Below are 18,365 nucleotides of genomic sequence, written 5' to 3' on the forward strand. Positions count from 1 at the left end.
AGATTGTGAACAAGAACAAATGTTTACTGTGACAACATTGTAAATGAAGTTGTTGTTTTTTTTAGTTATTTTGTATTATTTTAAGAATGTGGTCATTTTTTTGGAAATCTGATACGGTGTCCTAGAGTAGCGTAGTTTAACACGCGGCCACAGACTTTTGTCCCTCCTGACACGCCGTACAGGATGACCAACAAACGTGCACGGAGACCTCCTTTCTTGGAACGGCTATGGTTTGAACGCACGTGAGGGGGGAAAAGGCTGCACCAGTCCGTCAACTTCACTCGGTTTTTATATTGTTGCTGCAGGTTTAAAATCTCCGACAGTTCGTGTTGAGCTTACGGCTAATACAGGCGAGGAGGTACAATCAAAACAAACACAAAACAGGTAGCCGATAAGCTAGTGAGCCTCCAAACTCCCGGTTTTAGTTCTGTATCTGAAAGCGCTCTGGAAACATGTCAGCCGTGCAAAACGAATCCAGGAAACGGAGCAAGAAGCGCTTTATGGCCGGCCACCACAGCAAGCGGTGGAAGGGCTCCCGGGAGCTGGAGGTGGGCATGCAGGGGATCCTCATCACATGCAACATGAACGAGAGAAAGTGCACGGCGGAGGCCTTGAATCTGCTCGGTGAATACGCAGACAAGCTCTATGGTCTCGAGCAGGTAAGTTTACATTGTTTACATTATTGGATCAAAGGCCTCCGACGAGCAGTGTTTGGGGCTAATATGCTGGATGGTTTGAGTTAAACTAGGATTTAGCTTGCTCTGTTAATGGAGTAAGGGAAAAGCAACGATCTCATACAAGCTATAATGAATATGTGAAGAACAAATGGCTGGTTTCGGTGTTTCCACGTGTGATTGCTTCTTTTCTCATGTTTTACGTTACTGGAAATGCTTTCGTGTTCCACATGCGTAAAACGAGAAGCACACATGTTGCTTTTTCGTATCACTTGTACTTTTTTGTGTGTTTTTAATGCTCTACATTCAGTAATTTTCTGTGCTTATTATTCTCTTAGTGTAGTTCTTTGATTTAACTTGTGTCAAGGCAACATACAAAGTAAGAATGGCATTGCCCAGCGTAACCTCTGTGTTTTGCAGTGTGCATATATGACAAAAAAGTTGACTTGATTCTTGCTCACAGCTTCAGGAAAATACGGGGAGCAGCAGTGAAGAAGAGGAGGCTGAAGATGTTGATGTTGCCCTGAAGAAAGAAGTGGCCCAGCTGCGAGCATCAGAAACTAAACAGGAGAGGCGCTTCCAGGCACTCGACAGCGGAGCAAACAACGTGATCTTCATCAGAACTCAGAATATCGGTAAAACTTTTTGTAGTTCATGCGAGTCTGTCTTTCAGTGTTTTTGTTTGGGCTTTTTTTTCTGATTTTTGTTTTATTTTGTTTTTCTGTAGAGTCTGATAAACTGGTTCATCATATCCTGTCAGATCTCCATACTACAAAGAAGAAAAAGTCACGTGTCATCCTTCGAATGTTGCCAGTAAGTAGCTTAGTTGCGAGTCTCGATGTGCATATGCGTTTGAACTGATGCAGGATAGAGAGATGCCGCCGTACTGTAAGTCGAGGGGTTGTTGAATCATCTGAGCATTCACATGACTGAAGCTCTAAAATAGTGCTTTTAAAATGAGCTATTATTTGATATTGATGCATTATGACAACAACAGTAAAACCCTTGGGGTTTTTTTTCTTTCTTCTTTCAGGTAACTGGAACCTGCAAAGCTTTTCAGGAAGACATGGTGAAATATCTGACCACTTTCCTGGAGCCTTGGTTCAAAACTCCAAGCTGTGCTACCTACCAGATTGCGTTCAAGGCTCGCAACAGCAACCACAACAAGCGAGACGAAATCATCAAATCTATCGCAGGTAGGCTCGTTCATTTTCCATGTTTTTCATGGCTGCCGGTGCCCGTGCTAAAGGAAACTAACTCCTTTCGAATCCGACTGTTTTACAGGCCTTGTGGGGAAGATGAACCCTAAGAACAAAGTGGATTTGACAAACCCTGAACTGACAATCATTGTGGAGGTCATCAAGACAGTGTGTTGCCTCAGTGTGGTAAAAGACTATACGCTGTACAGAAAGTACAACGTTCAGGAAGTGGTGAAAGACGACATATTGAAGCCTGACGTGACCACAGCAAAAGCAGACGCAGACACAAGCGATCAGACGGAGAAACCCGATGCGGGAGAGACTGACAGAAGAGAGACGAAGGGCGAAGAAGATAAGGGCACGAGTGTTTCAGAGAAGGGGGAGGGTGATGAGGGTGAAGGTGGGGGGGAGTGAAAGCTCACACTGAAGAAAATCGTTGAGGAAATACCGTTTAATTTTCTTTGTAGTGCCGTGCTTTTGTTTTAAATGGACTGATTTGTCAACATCATGAACTCCGTAAACATCACAAACGATTCTAATATAATTTAATATTTGGGGTTTTTTAATATTCATGGGGATATCTGGCATCCATTATCACCTTTATTGAGTTGTACATTTCAAATGGGAGAATTTTTTAATTGATGTTACAAACTATTTGTAGCTGCTCACAGTTTTTGGTTTGTCTTTTTGTTTGTTTGTTCTTTTAAATGGTTAATTTGACTTTTAATTTCAGTGTGTTTTTATTACTCGCTTAAAAATGGACTTTTCTTCAAGTTAACAGGCATCACTCCTAGTACCTTTTACTGTTGTGTAACTTGTTTCCTATATTCGTCCCTGCTGCCCGTGTGTTTAACTGGTTCCTCACGTATCCTTTACTTGGTTCGTGGTGCTCTCTGTTCTGCTCATTGGGACAATAAACAGAACGAAGTGGAGGAGAGTGAGCAGGTTAGAAATGGCATACATATAAACTCTGTATGGTGTGTTACACTTAGAAAGTGTAGATACTTCTTTGGCAGTTCTTTTGTGCTCCACAAGATGGAGATAAAACATTATTTTCCAGAGTACTGACTGTTACGTGATAATTGTGCTACCCTCTAAATGGATATTTGTAGCTATACTGCGTACTGTTGTTTTCTTTTAAAAATTATTTTAGGAGAAACAGACTTGCGTTTGTTTTAGTCTTGAATACTACATAATCCTACTTGAATACTCCAGGCTGTACCTACCGTTTAAAATATAAAACACTTCATATAAGAGAGTAACATCTTATTACAGAATACATGAAGAGTATAACCTGTTACACAGACAAATTTTATATGAGTGCAGTTTTTTCTTTTGGCGTCGCTCCAGCTGTTGCTGCTGGAGCGACGCCAGCAGAGGAAGAAATATTTCAGCCATTCTAGTGCTTGATTGATATCGTGCAGTTGAGAACAAATTAATCTCCGGTCTGAAGGTGCGGTCCTACCTGTGAGTACTTGTTATTCATGCATTAAGTTTCTAATGAATACTGACTACTCCCGTGCAGTGTGTCAAGTGCATTGTTTAGAACACTGCAATAAACAACTGATACTGGGAAGAAAGTACGGGTGGGCTGTGAGAGGCACCGACTCTCACATAAGCTGGGTTTTTTTTGGGGTTTTTTTTTTTCATTTCTATATTATCAGGTCCCAAAGGTAATTGCTCCTACACCTAAGTCAAACAGCCCGTGTTACTTATGTGTCATGCAAATATAACATGATCCATTTTGTAACCAGATACAGTGTAGATGGCATTGTCTAAGTGAAGGTGTGCTCTCAATGTGGCTCACGCAGGTCTGTGAGTCAGTAGGTTTAACAAAAACAGAAAAAGTCTGTAATTAGGAGCAACCCACATCCTAATTAAGTCAATGTCACGAGGAAGCATATTCAGACATTTTGATAACCTGTAAGCTATAAATGCAAAAGTCTGTAGTGCAGTCCTGTGAAATACTAAGTACAGCCTCACTGCTTCCATAGGAATTAAGAGGGTAATAGCAGCCAGGTGCTGTTAGTTAAATGTACTTGATTAACTGAAATTCAGAGTGTGATCACCTCTGTAGAAGCAGATGTGTGAACAGTTTGCTGGTCTGGAGGAGACGTAGAGCCACAGCCTGCAGGAGTCGACACTCAAATTCAGCCCAAGAGCGTGCAATGTTCAGAGAGGGAATAAAAGCAGCAAGAGCTACAGTGCTTAGCAATTTATTAGGCTGTCAACCAATGTAAGGTTTATGCCACAGTTAACAGTATTGGTAAATAATTTTTATGTTTTTGTAATGGTTAAACCACCAGTATGTGCAAGCTCTTTAATCAAAGTTTTTAAAGCAAAAAATATGATTATTGTTGAAAATTAATTTTCAGATTTACTGCTTTACAAAAATGGAAAGAAACATAGTAAAGCACAATATTATTTTTTGATTAAGATGCCAAAATAGAGGTATTTACTCGTATTCCTGCACAGAAAGATGTGTTTTTGCGGTTGAATGTTATGCTTGATTAATCGCTGACTTCTAGCTCAAATTTGGTAAAAACAAAACAAAGCTAAACTAAACTTGAAACCTGTTGGTTATTTGCCTAATAAATAAGTTTAGTTTGAAACAAGTTTTTGACAGATTTCCAAAATATCTGGTTTCTATTAACATTGTTTAGCACTGTACATCTCAGAAACTACTTCAAGTAGGCCTCAAGTAGCATGTTACATGTTGAAGTTTCTGACAGTGAAATCAGAGAATGGCGGAACAGGTACGACTTGTTTGGATGGGTTGCCAGGAAAACGCCTCCTTTCTCTAAAATGAACATGACAGCACATTTTAGGATTGCAAACTTATATCACAACAAATCACAAGAGTTCTGGATCAATGTCCTTTGCACAGAAGATACCAAAGGCGAGATATTTGGCTGTAGTGCAAATCATGTTTGGCCAGAAGAAAACACAGCCTATCAGCACCTCTGCCACCTGTTAGACATGGAAATGGAAGGATGATAATTTGGACTTGTTCCAAAGGACCTGGGCACCTTGCAGTCACTGAGATGATCATGACCTCTGCTGTATACCAAAATTTTGAAAAATGTGAGAGCATCTGTCTGACAGCTGAAGGTTGGCTGAAAATAAATCATCTGTCAGGACGATAATCTTAAGCACAGCAGCAAATCTAAAAGAGAATGAATGAAAAAGAGAAGAATCAAACATCTGTTCGTGTCTTTCTCCTGAGTTTATTATACCAACCTACAGTATCATACATATGAGCATCCCCAAACATGAGTGTGCATCTCAGACAGATGAACAAACTTGTAGATAGAACAGTACTTATCTCACCCAGGGCACTGAAACGGCTAGAGCCAGCTGTGTTTTTGATTGATAATATGGTGCTATGTTATTATTATTATTATTGTTGTTGTTGTTGTTATTATTATAAATTTCCCCCGGTAAGAGGAACACTGCAGCAGAAGTGATCATTGTTGCTTTTTTGTAAGATTAAGCAAAAACTACCTAGCTAACAGAGGAGAGGTGGGAACTGGGAGCAGAATAAAAACAAAGATCATTTGGTGCACTCTCATGTTGCTGAAAAGTCTCCAAGGGGAGCCACAATAAAGTGAGTCATCGTTTTTGATCTAATCATGCTAATAGAATTACAATGACAAACCTAACAGTAATTGTTTACACATATAATGTTTCATGTGTACATCTCAGTTTAGCTTGTTAGCATGCTAACGTTTGTTTATTAGCACAAAGACAAAAGCAGCTGATGGAAATGTTTGCTGCTGTTTGTTTTGCAGATATTGTGGCATGAAATTGCCAGTGAAATTCATTTTGCTGATGATGATAGATTTAAAATAAAAACTCAGATTTCACTCACTGGCACCTTTGCCTTGCAAACAATGACAAAAAATAAGAGCCGCTTTCTCTTTTTGCATTGTTTGTTTTGCCATTGTTTGCAAAAGGTCTCGCATCTGTGACTCTTCCCTCAGTTTACAGGTTCATGCCAGAGTACATGCTCATATCTTTGTAGAATTATCCTGGGTATGTTCTCTGTTTCTGCTCTGCCTTCCTCTAAAGGTCATAAACAGTTTTGCAGTTTGCCTTTTAAAGATATTACCAGGAGAACCAGGCACTGTATATAGATTTGTGGGCAGACACATCAAACTTCATGTCAAATCTAAGAGAAATAGCAAGAATTGTCTCTGAAAAAAATTGTGCAGTATAACTAGGATGTTGGATACAGTGTAGTGATGGTAATTAATCATAATAAGGACCTCCAGTTCACGTTTTCTGTCTCTTTCAGATACGCACACATGCTCTAACTGATTTGTCATTTCTTTTTCTGCTCATTACACTTGTGCTGAACTGTTGTTGTGACCCTGGCAGTCGTTATCTACACCACATTCTGCTAAAACTCACAAATTGCATTACCTCCAGCTCTCTGGTGCCCCAGCCAGTGAGACCTACTGACAAGCTTGTGGCGCTTATACAGGAAGGAAGGATTGGCTGTTTTCAGCCTCAATAGTGTGTTATTAGTGCAATACCAATTAGACTATGTAGCTAGTCATTTTAATGAGAGACATACAGTGATGCCTCATTATGACATATCTACCATCAGGTGAAATTCGTATGGTATAGAAAATGTATCATTTCCCATCGATTCTTTTTTCCTAATATTAGTAACTTCCAGATGATTCTTCATGGCATATGAAGGTTTTGAAAATCTGTCTTTCAGAGCTCACAGTTTTAAATGTTTAGCCAGAAACAACATCATCTAAATCAAGAGAATATTTACAGCAGTAATAAAATGGTGTTGTCTACATAAAAACATAGCCTCTGATGTTTTAATTGCCCCCAAGGCAATGTCTAATTAAACCTCTGTGGGCACTGCAGCACATTGGTTTCCAGCCAAAGGACTTACAAGCACGTACACACTGTTCAGCCACCCAGGATTGTACACTCATTCAGGTTTAAATGTCACAGGCCTGTGAAACAATTACATCCACAGGCGCATGTGCACACAGTCCCCAGGGTCAGGATTAGCATCCATTGGTGTGGCTCCATATCTGACCTTTATGAGTGGCTAAGTAGTGCTCTCCGGGGTCTCATTTGTCTCACTTTAACTGAACAATGGCCTCAATCCCCTCACGACTGCAGCTTTCTCTCTCTGCAGAATGAACATTCAGAGCCTGAAATTGTTGAGCTTAAGAGCACACCAAGGACTCGAGGTCCACTTATAGGTGGATGAAATAACCATTAAAGGTGTGAAAATTTGGTTCCAAAATGTAACATTAAGCAAGCAAACCACTGTCGAAAGTGACAATTTGTAAGAAAGCATTTAGTTCCTGGTTATTAAGGACCCTTTATGGCTACATCAGGAAATAGTTTTTCAATATAACTTCTGCTCACCTGTAACCTGGTTTTAACATGTAAGCTGAATAAAATATGAAAGGTTGAAGCCTCCAGTGCACATATAGGCAAGGCAAGTTTATTTGTATAGCACAATTCAACAACAAGGTGATTCAAAGTGCTTTACAGAGACATTAGAAACAAGAACAAATAAAAAGCATGATTTAAAATTGATTAAAACAAGCAAATAAACTAACTAACTAATTAACAAACAAACAAACAAACAAACAAACAAAACAGTATATAAAATCAAAACAGATAAAATCAGAACAGTAGATAAAATCAGTAGTTAATGTAAGTTTTGAAATTTAAGCTTAAAGTGTGGATTTGGTGCTTTATTCAAATGCAGCTGAGAACAGGTGAGTCTTCAACCTGGATTTAAATAAACTGAGTGTTTCAGCTGATCTGAGGCTTTCTGGGAGTTTGTTCCAGATATAAGGAGCATAAAAGCTGAATGCAGCTTCTCCGTGTCTGGTTCTGACTCTGGGAACTGATAATATAGATGACTGACTGAGACTGAGTTGTAGATACAATCAGAATTATGTAAAATGATCTAGGAAATGGACTCAATTCTGGATTTTACAAAAAAGGATTAAGGAATTTATAATATAATACAGATAGTATCATCTCTTCTTGCAGCAAACCAGTGAGTAGAGCTCAGACAAAAAAAAATATGCAAGAAAATGACTAAGAAAAAACCTTTTAGTGCCTTAAAACGCCGCTCCTAAAAATATACACATGGTGTAATAATGTGATGAAAGCATTAAATAGTGAAAGAGTACAATCATTACAGTATGACAAGCTTTATTAGAACAAGACACGGTGGAAAACAAAAGGTTAGCTTGTCCATGTGTGGGTGTGAGTGGGCATACAGTTCTACATGGACATCAGCATTATGAGGTTCTTCATCAACTGGCATCATGACTACATTATCATCCTTGGCTTTATGGTCGTAATGCGCATCAATTGCACTAATAAGCATTTAGAGCCCTGAAGATTGTCTTCAGTGTTAACCCTGTAAGACCCAAGCAATCAAAAAACTGAGATGTTTATTAACCCTTATAACAAAATCCACTTTTTTTGCTGTATCATGTGGTGTATGATATATTTTTATTACATATTTATTATATATTTTTTGTATCACATTTGATACATTAGGCATTTTTGGCAACTTTTTGTTAACAACAATGTTAATTTTAGACAAAAAAAAGAGTTTTGTTCATAACATTTTGAAATTATGCCAAGTATTGATCATGTTGATGATATAGAGGTCTCAGAAACTCATGTATCAAAAATGATACAATGGGCATTATAGGGTTAATGTTAACAGTTTGAAATAGTTAACAGAGTTAACCCTGATTCCATGAGATTGATTCATTAAAACTGGGTGAACAGCAACAAATACATTGGACCGACATGTATTCTATGTATGGCAAAGCCTTAATATGGTAAGTTTGCTAACTGCAATGAACAAGGGCACTCTCATTCACTTTCCATTAACCACACATAAAATGTCCAAGTACAAAAAAAGTACAAAAAGCATTAAATTCGACTGAGTCCGCAAAAAAGACACTATTTAACCAAAAGATATTTTGAACAATCATTGTGGATGCTGACCAAAGATTTTCTCCTCAAAAAGAACTAGATCAGAAATTCAAGGTGAAACAATCCAGCATCACACAACAAGTAAGGCAACCTAAAGAAAAGCTATATTTGTCCCGTTAATCATTTTTCCGTCCTACAGAGTTACCTCGCGTGGTCTCATCTTCTGTGATGGAAACCACTACTCGAACTGTTTAATTCCAGTTAAACAAACTAATAACCCCTGTATAAACACATTTGACTTGTGCTATGTCACATTAATGAAAATGTCAGTGCTTTACTGTGACAAGTCAAATATTCTGCTGTGAAGCAACCCCAAAGTAAGAATAAAATCCGGGTATTCTGCTAGCATTACATAAAATACATACTGAATATTTATCTTGTTGTTTTTTGTTGTTCTTTGCATAATTTTCAAGCACATCTATTAAAAGTGGAGGGGAATGCACTGAGCTGACTAAAACTGACTGAAAGACGCTGAGTGTGGTATTTACTTCATAACAAATTAGAGCCAAAAAAATGAAATCAGAAATGACCACAGAGTTGGACGCACTTGTGCGATGGTGACAATAAGCAATTACAAGCCTCGCCAAGCTGGTATGTTTTTGTATAGTTGAAGCTTTTCTGCTATTTTATCCATACCCTCTAGCTATGTGCCAGTTTATAGCATTTCCAGATGCCTTCTCTTTTGTCACACATAGTTAATAGATGCACACACCGATGATTTATTTATTTATTTATATCTATTGTTACAACAATGGCAATATGTTTTGGAGGACATGTATTTCTCCCACAGATTGTGTGTGTGTGAATGTGTATTATACAAGTGTGGCAGGCGCTTATGTGAATGGGGGTTCAGTAATGAGAAATGCTTATCAACCCTCTACAGCCCGTCAGCTTGCTGCCATTAGCTGTTACCCCAACAATCTTACAGGTAGGCTAAGAGTCCTCATATTGATTCCAGACATTGCTGTTTGTCCCCTGCAGAAGGGCAGCAATCAGCAAATGGATTTAGTTGATTGGGATTACGGGAAGTAATTTGTGGAGGAAATAAGTGGGCATTTTTAAGGAGTCTAATAATGTGGTGGAATTAGTTCTCCTAATACCTGGAATGAAGTTGCTGTTTGAATGGAAATGGCTGTTTATGTGATTGGTTTGGGAAGGAGAAAGAGAATGCCTGGTCTTAGAGTTGGAAAGCTGAGAAACAGTTTGTTGAGTTGAATAGAGGGGAGTACAGGATGGAAAAAGGCGAAAGCCTGAGTGAACAACAGATTTCGTAGCAGTTATTCCTCTCCAAACACTCACGTTTGTTTGGTACTTCCAATCAGTGGTGTATAATCCTTTGCTAAGGATACTTTCCATATCACTGGGTGGCTTTCGCTGCAGAGAGGTGCATTTAAGCATAACGCTAACAAGAACCTTGACAATTAGTTGGGGGGTGTAGAGAGTGGGGGCAGAGAGGCGGCAGGGCAGAGTAAAGATGTGAATGGAAACTGGGGGAAAGTAGAAGAACAGCAGACAGGCGAGGAGGCGGTAGCTGTGTGACTCTAAAGAGCTCCAATTACTTTTCATTCTTTTTTCCACTCAATGATCAGTGCTTGAGAGAAAGCTGATCCAGGTTCTGTTACACTGATGAGTCATGTTTGATTCGGCTCTTTGTCTATTACAGAAAATACCTCGGTAACTGAATGGGACTGTGGGACTGTTCATTGCTTTGATGGTCAGTTTTCGTTTTTCCATCAGAAAAACTGCATCAGAAAGACCGCAGTGATACAGCATGTTGTTTCAGTGATATTATACAGCGTGAGCCCAGGTTACTTCAACTGCATTGGCCTGAAGTAGGCCCGTTTAGCTAGTGAACAGCAGAGACAGCAGCCAATATAAATTATTAGGTATAATAATACAGCAGTTCAGTCAAAGATAGACTGTTAATAACATTTTTGATAGGGGGACACATTTATTTTACTGAAAAGCTTTTATTATGAAATTATTTGGATTGACAAAAATGTTAGTATTAAGCTAAAACTGTCTTGCTACATAGCTTTACTGTATTCGCTTAAAACTTTGCTTGGACAGGACTTTTTGACACAAGATTCAACAGTTAAAAAATGCTATTCTGCTGAAGTGTTGACTTTATGACTGAAAAAAGTGCAAAACATTAATTTTTCGTCTTGATGTAGAAAAACTGTATAACTAGCTTGGCTAAAAGCTAGCTAAGCCATTTTAGCAGTAACTAGAGTAGTTTATGTGATTCAGTTTGGTTAAATTAGGGTAAAATAATCAGCTTTTAAGAACGCATAAAGTAATTGTACTGCAGCCTTTCTGTCTTTTCCACTTTGAAAACTTTAAACTATTAATTGTTTCTTCTTGACTTTATTATCTTTATAATTACATTACTACTGCCGGCCTTTGCAGAGCAGTTTAATTGTAAATCCATTACACTGTATTTTAAATATATGTTGACTGTAGTAAAACGTTGGTTTGCTTCATTCTCTTTGCAGGTACATTGATGTTGGACAAATCTAATCCATTCAGTTGCTAATTCTGTGTGTTTTTTTAAGGGATGATCTTATTGGGTTTGATACCAGCTGCCACAGAGGATTGAGAGTGTGACAGTGAAACATGTATATGTGATTTTGGGGCCGATGACAGACAGACAGAAGGTCTCCTTGAGAGGACATAGAACTTTAACAGGATTGGAAATGGTACCGACCAGCTGTAAGAGGTAAGAGAGAAAGAGCAGGGGATGAGAGTCAAAGTGTGAAGAAGGAGGGGTGGCTACGCGAAGAGTAGTGTTGTCATTTAGTCACAAAGTTGACCAAGAACACATTTGTGTTTTGTTGCAGCAGCTTGCAAAAACATATAAGAAGGGTGAAATGAACGTCTTAGAAAAGGAGCGAGCTTTGGGATCGAATTAAGCTAGACGCATCATCAAACGCTGCAAGCACAGCAGGGGGCCTTGGGATACACCCGTCTGAGAAATGGGTGGTGTGGGTGTGTGCTTATAGTTTTGTATCGGCCTAATAAACCACCCATCTGCAGTGAGAGAAGAGGAGTGGATGCTAGGAGCAGGGGGGGTTACAGCACTCTTTATGCTCCATATTTACACCCCGTCCTGCCCAGAGGTTCTTTGATGCTTGTCGATACCGCTGCGTGATGATGTCATACGGCAGACAGCAAGGGAGGGAGGCATGATCAAAGGAAAGAGGGAGGGATGAAGACGCAGGAGAGCATATCCAAGACAACAACGGGACAAAGATGGCGACTGCTTCTGCAATGGGACGTCCACTGGCGTCCAGACCTCGGAATCACTGCGATGAACTCGGGCAATGCAGCAGGTGTATTCACCTCCCTTATTCTAACAGGACGACCATCAGCATGACACACTGGAACCACCAAGCCAACCTCAGCCATCACTACCGCGGGGCTAGCACGGTAAGCCTTCCGTCTACCTTAGCCTTTCCTCCGCTGCCGTTAAATCATCAAACCTTCAAGACCCCGATGTCTGGTTACCATCACTTCATCCCAAGTATTCATCATGAGTTGCCATTCTTTCTAATAACACATTTTCTACCCATTTTGCTTCTTTTTCCTCAGCCCTTTCATCATGGTCTTTTTGGCCGTTAATATAGGCCTCTCTTTGCCATCAAAGGCAGCACATCAATTGCCTTGACTCCCAAGTGTATGTGTGAGGGTGAAAGAAAGGGAGAGAGGAGAAAAAAAAGAAGAACACCATGTATCAAAGATCAAGGCACGCTTTCATGCCTGTTTTTGGCCTAGTTGGGTTTTTGCTTTTCCATCATCTTTCCATCCCTTTTTCCCCCTGCCTGTTCTAGGGCTGCGGATGCTCTCCGAACCCTCAACAATTTCCCCCGACCCTCAGTGGTCCAGATCCCACATTCGCTGAAATCAGACGCTTTTGTAGGGAAATGGAAGCAAAGACATTTTTTTTGGGTTTCTTTGAAAATATTCTGTAGCTTGCAGGCTACTGGGCCAGAGCTCAGCCCCAATGATGACAATACGTGAAACAATATTTGAATAAGCAGCAGGAGGGCAGCGAGCTAATCCACTGTGGCTAATCCAGTATTGGTGCGGGCCATATTGGTTGCTGGAGTATTCAGCCCCATCACAATACACATCAGCGGGACGCCATGGCAGATATACTGACACTCTCACTACAGGCATGGCTGGGAAAGGCCAGCAGATGGATGGATAGGTGGATTGACGGATAGGTGGATAAATGATAGAGAGATAGATATAGATGGGAGAGTGTTGATATTGTGCTTTCTGTAGTTCACATATTGTTTTGGTTGGCTTGTGTAACTTTGAGGATTGAAAGAAAAAAATGAAAACAGAGGGAAATGTTTAAGTAGGAGGGTGATGACGCTAGCCGTCCTTCATAGCTCTGTGGCAATGTTTGTGACTAATGTAATCGCCAATTCTCAGTGCAAAGTTGCCTGAAACGTTGACGTTATCCTACTCACTACTACATATCAAACATAATAAAAGGGCTCACTGTACAAGCTCAGCCTTATACTTTGCTTTGGAGCTCTTATTTCACCCGAATAAAATACTTGTCTCCAATTAATTTTCCTAAAGAGCAGGGGTGTGTTTTTCTTTTAAGGGGTATATAATGAAGATTTCACTTTCTCTGAGCATCTAAATGGGTCTTTGTGCTGGGAGGCCCCCAAGAGATAAGCCTGTTTCTGACAGGCCTCCGTACAGACGCCCAAATCTGCTGTGGCAGCTGGAACAAAGGGACCCCTGAGCTGGACCGGCTCACTGACAAAAAGCTCCGTCTCAGTAGTCTAAGAGGGTTGCCTCAATTTAGGAATTAATGATCTACTCTCGTCTTCACTTCACTTCAGCTTATGAAAAGGTGACTGTGTTTTTACTGAAATTGAGAAGAGCTAGCAAGGGTGACCAGTCGATTATTGATCATCCATGTATCAATCACGTTATTCATCTGAATTAGTCCAGTGGCAACAGGTGCAGCAGAACACATTATTTGATTCTTGTTAGCCAAAACATACGGTAGGTTTGTTTGAATTTTGGTGGATGAGTCTTCCTTAACCCAGTCTGGCATCTGACGACAGAGAGTGTAAAGGGCTGTGATCCGGGATATTGGACTTTATGAATAAAAATGACTTCACTTCAAACATGATCTACTGAAAGCTTTTCCCAGAAGATATTTTGACACATCAGAGGAGTAAAAGCACAGCACAGGTAATACGTTTAATAATTGTTGAATACCATTTACCTTCTTTGATTCCAGAGTTCAGGCGTCGTTGGTTCTGGCGCACTGAGTTGAAAGGCGTCTTTGTCAGTTTTATTAGTAACAGCTGCTCTGCTAATAATGCAATAAAAAAAGTCAGTAAAGCCAATAAAACAAGATATATAACAGGAATAAATGAGGCACAATGTGCTTAATGTTTAACAAACATATATGTTGTCTATGAGTAAAAATGTGTTACATTGTCGTATTGCATAAATGTCAAATGATGTGGAGCATATAGGTGTGCAGGAATATTCATTCTCTGAATGTCACTTCCTACCATCCAAGTCTTTAAAATTCTAAAACTGAAACTGATAAGGAAAGCAATCAAGTACTATGGATCTGTATCTATAAATGCACTATTCCTTACACTGAACACTGTCTCAATCTGCATGTCTTTTCCTCTGTTTCCTGAATTCAGTTGCTTGACCTTCTTGAACAAACAAGTAGATTGGTTCTGATTTCCCTGTACACCTCATGGAGTTTTGGTGACGGTAGCCCATTGCTAGCTAAATCTTAACATACAATCACATAAACTCTGAAAACTACACTCCAAAGCCACAAAAACTCAAGTCTAAACACAACTAATGATCATATAACTATTAAATCCGTTCATTTTCGTAGCAGGTTATCCAACTGAGTGTTGCAGGGGTGCTGGAGCCAATCCTATCTGTCAAATACCAAGACGTGGTTATTGGTATATCCACGTCTTCACCCTAGGCAACTCAGCCGTCAGTCAATACAATACGATTTTGCTCTGATGAGTTATGATGAGTTAGTCAAGAAAAATGTATTAGGATGGAAAAGTATGTTTCATGTATGTCTCAAGCAATAGATAGATAGATAGATAGATAGATAGATAGATAGATAGATAGATAGATAGATAGATAGATAGATAGATAGATAGATAGATAGATAGATAGATAGATAGATAGATAGCACCAGGTGTATTAGTGGTCCCCTTGTGTGATGACCTTTCTTCAGCTTAGAGTACAGACCAGCAATACTCACACACATACATAGTTCAGATTCATTATAGATTCATAAGTACCAACATGCCCCCAACCCCTCCTCACCAAGACATCATAAAGGTCAAGTTCATCTTCGTCAGTATTCTCTCTTTGTCTTCTTCCCTCTCCCCTCATTGTCTCCGGGGGCACCACAGCAGCCCTGACAACACCAGCCTGTTACCACACAAGAACCTGTATCTGCAGGTGCAACGAGTGTATGTGTGTTGACTGTTGATGATATAGGCCAAAATAATGTGCATACATTTCCATAATGAAGTGTGTTTGCCTTGGCTGTAAAGTCTGCCAATCAAACACACTGCCATTCGCTAAACCTTGCCGCCCGTCTTCATTACTGTCCTCTGAAAGCCTTCTCTGACAATTTCACAGCGATTATCTGTTTAGAGACGATTACATGGTTTTAAATGGCGCATGCCAAATAGAGTTTTAAAGTTAAAGTGCTGGAAATTTCACCGTGCTTTTGTTGGATTCAACGGCACTCGTCAAAAGGGCGGACAAAATTAAACAATGCTAACAAAATAATAATAATATCTTTGAAATGTAAATATATTACAATGGTACAGTGAACATGTACAGAAATGAAAATCAAGATGAAGAAAATAATTTTGTTCTGGATATGTTGAAATAAACGGAGGCGTTTATTGTGTTGGGTTAGTCTAGAAATATGATTTTTTTTTTTATTAGCCTTTGACCGCAACATCTAGGCTGTATCCAATATTAAGAGAGTTACATTTAAGAAGTATCAGCTCTTATGACATAAGTGGAGCATTTACACAGCAGGATTTTCACATGTGGTAGTAAGTTAACATGAAATTGAGGGATCTGTTGTTTTTAGTTGCACACGGTTAATTCATGTGACTGGTAAAAGCTTTTTACCAACAATGTCATGTCATAAGGGTTGAAAACTATACTGTTATATTGTTCTGCTCAAATATACACGATCAAATAAAAGAACCAGATATACAAGAGGGTTACAATTTATTTTTGAATCTCATATGAAATAATAAAAATAATAATTCAATTCACTTTATTTATACTGCATCAATCACAGCAACAGTCCCCTCGAGATGCTTTATATTGTAAGGTAAAGCCCCTACAATAATACAGAGAAAACCCCCAACAATCAGTAAACCACTTATTACCAAGAACTTGGCAATAGTGGGAAGGACAAACTCCCTTTTAACAGGAAGGATGATGGTGATGATGATTATTGTTATTATTTCCCAGCTTCGAGTTGTTATGAAGAAGCAGTGCATCGAGGAGTGGGCAGAGATGAGGACAGGTGTCTGGACCTCACCTGAGCCACCGGACCCTGCTCTCCTTCACATGGAAGAGCTGGCCTGACGACCCCTCAGCAGGCATAGTAAGCTCCATGCATCCTTGGTTTGGTTTTATTATCTCCAAAGAGAGTAAATGCTGCTTCTTCTGATTTTACTGGCATGGGCTATTTTCATTTTCTGATTCAAATTCATACCAAAAACAATTTGTTAATGGACATTTGCATTAGTGTATTTTCTCATGTTTTTGCTGTTGTCAAAGAGGAGGAGTGCTGTGAATTGAAATCATTCTTGCTGATTATAGAAATTAAAAAATTTGGCAGTGTGTGCAGTAATTTCTTTAGTCTTGTTACTTACTAAGACACGTGACAGTTTAATCCACGTGTAAGGCAAATTTACATCATGCAGTAACACATGGCTCATATCAGATATTTGCAACACATCTGTGGAATAACATTTAATAAGGCCACGTTCAGGTGTTCTTTTTTTCCCAGCCTGATAACTGTAGTCCCCCCCCCCCCCCACACCCCCACACACCCTTCTTTCTCTCTCTCTGTCTCCCTCTCTCTCTCTCCGTCCCTCCAGCAGCCGGTGGGAGCTCGGTGCTCCTGCATGACTGACAGCCCGGCGGAGAGGAGTGACATGCTCAGGTGGCGGCAGCAGCGTGCTCCCTCTGTCCTGTGAGTCACTGCGCGGCAGAGATGGGCTCATCGGACTGAGCACCTGTTCAGACGCAAAGACGCATTAGAGGTGAGTCGCCTTGTTTTGTCATCGCGCGTTGCTCAAAAACTGTCTCACCTTTAGACTCACAGATTGCCTGGAGCAAAGTGAGCCGTAGCCTACCTGATCTATTGTGGTGCCCTGGTGCTGTTTGGGGATTCTGGCTCATTTATTTATTTGTTTGTTTTTTCTTTTTCATCCACTTTTTTTTTAAATGTGCGTGACAGTGTACGGTGCAGTCGGCTTATCGTGAATAACTTTTTTATTGGAGTCTATTAAAAGGCTACCGTTTGAATTACACTTCCATTCATTTAGAGATATTGTGAAATTGCTCGTTCTTGCCAATGGGGGCGCCGTTGTGCACTTTTTTTGGTTACCTTGACATAGAACGGAGACATATAGAACCGACACGAAGTACAAACTCTTCTTCATAACTCATTTAATGTACCCACAGTGGTGAAAATTAACAAATAAACTAATGAATACATAAATAAATACTTCAAGCTTACTTTTTTAACATGTCTTTCTCATTGTGTTGAGAAGCAGTAGTATCAACTTTTTACTCCAGAAGAGTAAAAAGATTTTCACTATTTTTATAGCTACCTACATACAATCATTCTACACAAAGTCGCCATTGCAATAATAATATAATCATATAATCTGTAATAATACTACACTTATGGTTCCAGATGTATTTTTTTTCCTGTGATACTTTTGCATGTTTCTTGATGATATGTCTGCACTGTTACCTGCAACTAAGTAGGTTCATAAAATGGTAATAATAGCAGTTAAGGGCCTGCGCTAACATACATTTCATAGTAATAATACATAATTCAAAAAACATACATACACTAATGCATCAGAGAATGGTTGAGCATTGTCAGAAAAGCTCCAGTTGTAACTGGTTGCTGGCAACATTCAAAGTAAGCCTTTGAATAGTGTAGTTACACTACACTATTCTACACTACCATATGGCCTGCCTTCTAAGTGCAAAGCCATTAAAATATCAGAAGTAAGAAGAACCTAATTTCTCTTTGCTAAATTGCAGGATTTAGGTGCGTTTCTAAAATAGGTTAAATTTACTTGGATATTTAAACCTTGTGCAGTTTGCACATTTTCCTTTTTCCATAAATGCTGTTGGAGTCTAGTTGTACTTTACTACATTGACTTGGCGGTCATACTTTGGTTTT

The 18,365-nt window shown here is 39.5% G+C and overlaps 1 protein-coding gene and 1 long non-coding RNA gene across 2 annotated transcripts; both read left to right on the forward strand.

Moving 5' to 3' along the window:
* The first annotated feature begins 150 nt into the window (after positions 1–150).
* thumpd1 (THUMP domain containing 1) lies at positions 151–2,937 on the forward strand. The gene is made up of 5 exons (XM_082536227.1): positions 151–659; positions 1,138–1,309; positions 1,402–1,487; positions 1,708–1,870; positions 1,959–2,937. Exons 1-5 carry the CDS (start codon positions 453–455, stop codon positions 2,285–2,287), a joined length of 957 nt encoding a protein of 318 aa, XP_082392353.1. The 5' UTR covers positions 151–452; the 3' UTR covers positions 2,288–2,937.
* A 2,288-nt stretch (positions 2,938–5,225) lies between these two features.
* Positions 5,226–17,239, forward strand: LOC309709045. Its single transcript, XR_014277409.1, has 3 exons — positions 5,226–5,480; positions 16,406–16,541; positions 17,041–17,239. It is a non-coding gene; the product is annotated as an uncharacterized lncRNA (long non-coding RNA).
* The last annotated feature ends 1,126 nt before the right edge of the window (positions 17,240–18,365 follow it).

The sequence above is a fragment of the Aulonocara stuartgranti genome (genome assembly GCF_965226115.1).
Source record: "Aulonocara stuartgranti genome assembly, chromosome: 6".
In the NCBI taxonomy this organism is placed as follows: Eukaryota; Metazoa; Chordata; class Actinopteri; order Cichliformes; family Cichlidae; genus Aulonocara; species Aulonocara stuartgranti.